Here is a 7,893-nt window from a genome sequence, read left to right on the forward strand (position 1 = left end):
CCTTAAGAACTGAGAAGAGACAAGAGTACCCTGAGCAGCAGCCCACCCAGGCTGGTCCCCTCATCCCTAACCTTCTAGCAGCTATACCAAAACTTCACAGTCCACATGCTGGGCTCCGTTACAGCTTCCTGGGTTCCACCAATAAAGCCCTGTTCAGGTCACACTGGTGGGAGGTAGCAGCACTCCTTCCATAAAGAAGAATGCATTCCAGAGGTCTTAGACTGCTTTTTGGCACCTTCCCATGGTTTGAAATCCTGTACCTGACCTAGTTTCCAAAATATGTGGAAACACACACCTTTTGATATCTTTCTAGCTTTTGGGAAGCAGGTAGGTCAACTGAAAGGATTAAAAGTGTCAAAGCCAGTGGCACCAGTGGAAGGATGGGTGCCATGAGGCCAACAGTCCTGAACCAAAACACTGCATTGACCAGCCTCACTTTCCACTAAACCCAGGCATCTATTAGGTGGTGTCACCTCATATTCCAAAGCTGAAAGGGGCTTCAGAGGTCAGCAGGCCACTCCTGGCATGTCTTGTGCACTGTAGAACTCAGGTTTCTATTCCATTCTTGTGATCAGATATTCCCTGCCACCAGGAGAGTCAGTATGAAAGTTTGTTCTTACACTGTTAACCTCTGTGGTTCCTATAGCTCCTCCTGTTGGTTATGACACAGTTAATAAAACTGTGTAATAGTGAAAATAATCAGCTGTCCCCTTGTGATCAGACTTATGTATTATTCTGCCTCCAGGCAGCCTTTTAGAGCTGTGAAGACAGCAGTCGGCCACCTTTAAGTCTCACAATCCTAATGTAGTTATAGGGCACATAGTTCAGTCATAAGGGGATGTTTATACCTTCATACTGATGAGTCCACAATCTGGAATATTTGCTACCAGGAACTGTATTTCTCTAGTGCTGTACTAAACCTGGAATTCTTTGGGAGTAAACTTTATTATCTTTGGGGCTAGCCAGTGGCTTGGTGGTTAAGGTGATTGGATCCCATGTAGCCAACTGCATAGTCAAGTCTTATACCTGATGACTTGAGAAACATGTTGGGTACATGTGCATACATGCATGTCCAAAATCCTGAGAGGAGGGAGAGTTGGTGGGAAAGGGGTTGCAGTATGACCATCCCCCAAGGAAGGTGCTTTCTCACTTTCCTTTTGTTGAGCACACCTGCCCTCTGGAAATTTAAAAAATAAAATTTAAAAATTTTTTAAAATGAAAAACTTTATAATGATATTTATATATGTATATAATGTAATTAAAAACAGGCAATTTTGAAGCCATATTATCAGAAACTGCTCCAGGTTATCTAACACAAGGACAGTTTTCTTAGAAAGCTTTTTCTTAGAAATTTAGATCTAAATCAAATTTGGGTCAGCAAGTGAAAACACTATAGATCCTTTGATTTGGAATCATCAAAAATCCTCACCTCCAGATTGTTCCTCTGCCCTTCCTTCAAACACACACACACACACACACACACACACACACATGCACGCACTGAAACTATAACAATTTGTCAGATGATGGTTTCATTTCACACAACTTGGAGAACCCACAGTAATATTTCCCAGCTGTTACTAATTGGAATCACCAGGTTCTGCTAGTGATTTGTTTAATCCAGTTGTGTTAGAGATTGACCAACCTCATTTCTTTAAAACTTACTAGTTGATTCCAAGATTCAAACAAAGTTGCTTACCATGGACCCAGAACAGTGGTTCTCAAGCGCTAAAAAGGCCACTTAAAACACATTTTGTTAACCTCTAGGTTTCGGATTCTATAGGTCTGGGGTGGGGCTTGAGCCTTTGCCTTCCCACATTCCAAGAATCAGGGAATGAGAACCATTGACCATAGAGCACTCTTTAACTGATGAAACTTGGAAGTTTCTTCTTATTAGGCTTTTGTTTAATTTTCTAGGTAAAAGGGAGGGTTTTTTTTTTAATTAGATATTTTTACCATCTGTAATTAATCAAGCCAGAAGTAAAACAAGCATTTCTCTTCCCCAGTTTAGATTAGTTCTAAACTCACACCAAATCATGATATTGACCACCATCACACAGATTGAAGTTTATAAATGCAGAACGAGGAAAGTAGCCTCTTTCTTCCTAAGCACTTGCTTACTAACTTTCATGCAATAAATATGTTCAAGACATAACTATTAAAACTGTGTAATAGCGAAAATAATCAGAGAACTTGGAGTTGCACAGAGCTGCAAGAGTTTATCTAATTTAGCCTACTACCTTAAAGCAGGTAAGGAGTTACTCTTTTGTAGAAATGAGAAATTCAACTGCAAGGAAAGGGAACAGGGTAAACAAAAACATATGTATGCATTCGAGCATGGCCTAAGATGGACATGATGATAAAAACAATCTGACTGAAACAAGTGATTCACATGGACAAAGAAGGACCTGGTATTCAACAGGAAAAACATGAGAGAGGACGCCACAAGCAACTGGCAGAATAATTTGGAGCAACAGGTTTTTAGGGTTCCTGAGGAGAAGCGTCACGTAAGACACACCATGTTTCCCTAATATTAGTATAGTAGACTAGTTTAAAGATAACAGAAACATCTTCAACCACCACACTGCATGACAGAGCTGTAGTTTGAAATACCACTTTTGGAGAATCAGCCCTTCCTGTTCTTATGACCTGTTTCCTTCTACTACCCATCCTGTTCTTATCACCTTCTCTCTCTTCTTTACTTGATCTGTTTCGTGTTACTCATACAGATAAAAATGCTCTGATGACAGTAAAAAGAGAGATATTCTTTTAAAAATTTTGCTAGAGGGACCAGTTGTTAGCATAATGGCTGTGTCGCTGCACTCCCATGTAATCGACTGAGGTTCAAGTCCCGGACAAGGTGGCTTAAACTCACGCTGGGCATGTGTGTGTGCGTGCCCAAGATCCCAAGAGGAGAATGGATGATAAGGGATTATGGCATGGCCATCCCCCCTGGGGGGGGTGTGATGTCTTGCTTTCTATCTCTCTGTCTCTCTTTGTCTTTCTGGCGAGCGCACGCACCCTATGGCAAAAAAAAAAAAACTAAAAAAAAAAACATTTGCTAGAGAGTGTGTGCACTCTCTGGAGAAAGACAGAGAAAGAAAGAGAGAGAGAAAATTTTAAAAAGCAGCCTTCAGGGGACACTGCCACACTGCAGTCTCTTCTCCATTCTATTCTGGATTTTGGGCATGCCACCAGGTCTGGGATTCCAACCACATAGTCAGCTATATGGGATCCAACCACATGAGCCACCACACCACTGGCTGGTCTCCCAAAAGAGAGTTATTTGAACTAGAAAATTTCTCAATAATACTTATTTTATATATGATAGAGATAAATTTTAGCTTAATTTGTATCTTGATTGTAATCTTATCTAATTCATGTTTTCTTACTTTGATCTTTTTGTAATCCTCTTAATACTGCGAACTATAAACTCTTCATATGGTTAATACTGAATAGCTTCAAAAGAGTTAATAATAAGTAAAAACAATTGCAGGTAACATTTACACAAGATAATAAATTTTAAAAATCTGTAATCAGTTTGTTTTATTGTAAAAACTATGTAACTGAAATTGTGAAGCATATTGACAAGGTTGTGAAAGTTTTTGTAAGCCCGATTATTGTTTAAAAGCAACTTCCCCTCCTTTTCTTGAGTAATTTATTCAATGTGTAAGTATAGTTTCTAGAATCCTTTTAAATTATACATAATATTGGCTTCCTAAAATGTTTTTATCTCTTTAAGACAAAAATGTAATACATTTCTTAATTTTGTATTGAATACTTTGTTCATTTGTCCCAATTTATTTTTATTTACAGAGTTGTGAATTATGAGAACATCAATAAAAATGACTACTATACTATTAGCCAAAAGGCAGTAACACACATTTATAATGATGATATTGAATTTATCGAAATTGACCGATGGGAACAAGAATATCTATATCACAGAGAACTCACTAAGATTCCAATATTTTCACTTTTTCGGAAATGGAAGGCTTTTAATGTATGGAAGAAGAATGTTCGCTCCAAGAAAATCACTGGATGTCGAAAGTCTCTACAAAAAAATCTATTCATTGTTAATCCTGTATGTATTTATTAATCACATTTCAAGAGACAGAAAAAGAAACAGTGAATCTGTTATAGGTGTTGGTATAGACTGTCCCTGAGATAGAATATTTCATCTTTTGAAGAGTATTCTGTTTCTATCTTACCTTATCATTTAGGAGTTTAACAGTCTAGTGGGGTTTCTTCATTTTAACTAGGGTTGCCAAAATGCAAAAGTTTCACAAGTCCCTTTGATTAGAAGTCTATCTTGACTTCATGATCCCTTTTGTTGTTGATTAGTAGTCATATATAATTTTGAGCATATTAGTCTGGCAATCCTATTATCCCCTCTCATCTTTGAAACACTGGACTTTTATGGCCTAAAATAATTCATGGGCTAGTACTTATGTATTCCTCTACAATAGATTCAGACAATAGGAAAATTATTAGTATTTACTTTGAACTAGGGGTTGATCATGAAAAAAAAAACTGTCAAAGACTGTGTGGCCATATTTAAAATCTGTACGCTTTGAATTTCAATTTGCATTAGAGCTTTTCTACTTGACCCCTGGGGATGAACTGGAATCATCATTACTGTCATGCTCAGAGTACTGGGTCCTCAGCTGTCTGTTTCTGTGACACAGAGTCACCATCCTCTAAGATCAGAAGCCTCGAATTTATTAATCATTTCCTTCACTTTGCATATGGTAATCTGAAAGAGAGTTATCAACATGTCAATCAAACAATAAAGGAACAAGGGCTATGACTAACACAGGTTTTATTGCAACAAATAAATAAGGTGTACTGTCTCATATCATCCATCCCATCAAGCATGCTGTCGTGGGAAACGTTTGTCAATCCTTCTTGACATCAAACTCAACCCCTAGAACTCTAAATTTATTAAGGATCTTTCAGTCATTTGAAGCTTTTTTTTTTTTAACCACCTTTCATCTTTTAGCATGTCTTAAACACTGCACGTATTATATATTTATTACTTAGTATGGAGAATAGTTTTTTTTCTGAATTTGTCTTTAAAATTACCTCTATCAATCCTCAAAGTCTTGTTCTCTTATGTGCTGAGAGTTATCATTATCTCTGTGTACCATTTGTACCAGTGATGTTTTGGCCCTAATAACTTCTCTTAAATTTAGTCATAGCAGACCAGAATGTTTTCATCTTTTAAGTTAGGATTGACCTAAATAGCAAACCAATTGTGGTAGTTTGCATATCTGCTACTACTTATCATTAATCTTATGTTTACATTAGTTAACTGAGTTGGCTGATTCCTCAAGACTAGGTTGAAGGAAGAAACATGGAATTCTCCTTTAATTTTTTATGTTTATTTTAAATAACCAACCTAATTGGCACCTGTGCCTACATTTTCTTATAACAATTTTATTGATACATAACTTGTATACCATACACTTCATCCACCAAAAGCATAAAATTCAATGATTTTTACTATATGCACAGAATTGATCAGCTGTCAACACAATAACACAACACAGCCCATTTTAGAACATATCCATCATTCAAAAAAAAAAATTCCCTATTAGTGCTCATTCTCTATTGCTCCCCAAATCTCCTGTTCCTCCCCCAACTCCAAATAACCACTAATCTACTTCTGTTTCTATAGATTTGCCAATTCTGTACATTTCATATAAATGGAATAATACAATATGTTGTCTTTTGTGACTGTCTCTTTTCATGTAGTAGAATGTTTCCAAGATTCATCTGTGTTGTAGCATGACATTTCTTTTCATTAGTGAATATCCCGTTGGAGGCACACACCTATTTTATTTATCCATCCATCTATTGATGGATATTTTGTTTGCTTCCATTTGGGTACTGATATGAATAATGTAATGAACGTTCAGGTCCAAGTTTTTGTCTAAACATGTGTTTCATTTCTTTTGTGCCTATGCCTAGAAGTGGAAAGAGTTATTAGTAACTGAGTTATTAGTAACTCTGTGTTTAACCTTTTTGGGGAAACATTAAACCGTTTTCCAAAGCAACTTGGTATCCACTGAAAATTTAAAGTTAAATTTGATCCTTTTCTATGCCATAGTCTCTTAGATTAGTAGAAGGGACTTCCCATTATCTTTATGACTGGACACTGTAAAGCCCTTAAGGTAATACAAAGAATCCTTTAGTAGCAATTAACCAAACCAAATGAAACTTAAAAGTGTCACCCAGTTTCTGTTACTTGCACACAATTTCATTTCTTTCTCTTTTTTATTTTTTTAGAGGTTTTTCTATAGGGTGCATGCGCTCGCCAGAAAGACAGAGAGAGGCAGAGAGATAGAAAGCGAGAAATCAACACACACACACACACACACACCCAGAGGAGATGGCCACACTGCAATCCCTTCTCTTCCATTCTCCTCTCAGGATCTTGGGCATGTACACACACGCGCCCGGTGTGAGTTTAAGCCATAGGGTCCGGGACTCAAACCTCAGTCAACTATGTGGGAGTCCAGTGACATAGCCATTATGCCAACTGCTGGCCCCCACAATTTCATTTCTCACATAGCTGATAGATTTGTATTTTTTTAAATAAGGAAGGAACTAGGATCAATTATATCTGATAAGTCATAATACTTTTAGTAAAAAGTTTCCGAAGCATTCCTACTTAATGTATGCATTTTAACCTTGTAGCTAAAGGTAAAATAAAGAACTGTTCATTATCCTTAATGACTATTCTTGCTTTCTAAATGTTTTTACACTTTTTAAATTAGCATTTTTTTCCTAAATAATGATAAATATATTTTTTTCATTCAGTATTTGCGCCCAGCTCTTCTCAAAATAAATGAATTGTGTTATCAGTTGAGTTTTATGGGACTTTGTTACATTGAAAAATGTCACACCTACACCCTGCAGGAATTTAAGGCTGTGCAAGTCATACGGCTAGAGGAGGTAAGGAGTTTTGTCTATAAGAATAGCGATTGTTTTATTATCGCTACTTTAGTTCCCCTAATTATACATATTCATCCATGTCTAGGTGACAGAGCGCCTAGAAGAATTTCGAAATGAGGCAAAAGATGTGGTCAGGAAGGCTTGTCGATTTGCTTTGCGTGCTGTAGGATTTACTCCTGATGACTGTGCATTTGAACCTTATGAAGGTATGAAGAGGAAAGAACTTGAAATATCAGGAGTGGCTTTCTAAAACATCGGCTCTTTTTTTATTTTACTGTTTTTAAGTTTAAATGATAGTATTATTTTTCAGTTCAAATTTTTGCTTGATGTGATATAGATTTAATGTATCTTTGGAAGGGGGAAAAACAGTAAATCTTGTGTTTTTCTCCTATTACTCCTGCTCATCTATAGTATTTTTAAACTGGATACAGAATCTTAATTTATAAGCATTTTTTAGTGGACTTGGGGCCTCTCTGCTTTTTCTTTTTTTTTTTGAGAGGTTTTTGCTATAGGGCACGTGCGCTTGCCAGGCAGACAGAAAGCGAGAAATCACCCCGGGGGGCAGGGGGGATGGTCACACCACAATCGCTTCTCCTCCATTCTCCTCTCGGGATTTTGGGCACGCACGCACACGCGCCTGGCGTGAGTTTTAAGCCACCAGGTCTGGGATGCGAACCGCGGTCGACTACATGGGAGTCCAGCGACATAGCCATTACTCTAACTGCTGGTCCCGGGGCCGCTCTGCTTAAAGGTATGTCCAACCTTGTTGTACTGACAATGGGTTTGTTAAAATTAAGGGACTGGGACCAGCAGGTGGCATGGTGGTTAAGGTGCTGGACACTTTCACATGGCTGACCATAGTTTGAGTCAAAGACTTGGTGTCTCTCTCTCTCTCTCTTTCTCTTTTCTCTCTCTCTCTGTCTCTCTCTTCTC

The 7,893-nt window shown here is 37.6% G+C and overlaps 1 protein-coding gene across 1 annotated transcript in view; it reads left to right on the plus strand.

Annotated features, from left to right (window-relative positions):
• The window catches only part of DNAH6 (dynein axonemal heavy chain 6), a 314,451-nt gene that overhangs the window by 36,477 nt on the left and 270,081 nt on the right, over positions 1-7,893 (plus strand). The window contains exons 5-7 of the mRNA XM_006149128.1: positions 3,817-4,084; positions 6,826-6,960; positions 7,046-7,166. Coding sequence (XP_006149190.1) covers positions 3,817-4,084; positions 6,826-6,960; positions 7,046-7,166 — 524 coding nt within the window. The remainder of the gene's footprint in view (positions 1-3,816; positions 4,085-6,825; positions 6,961-7,045; positions 7,167-7,893) is intronic.

The sequence above is a fragment of the Tupaia chinensis genome, unplaced genomic scaffold (assembly GCF_000334495.1).
Source record: "Tupaia chinensis unplaced genomic scaffold, TupChi_1.0 Scaffold000253_1, whole genome shotgun sequence".
Taxonomy (NCBI): domain Eukaryota; kingdom Metazoa; phylum Chordata; class Mammalia; order Scandentia; family Tupaiidae; genus Tupaia; species Tupaia belangeri.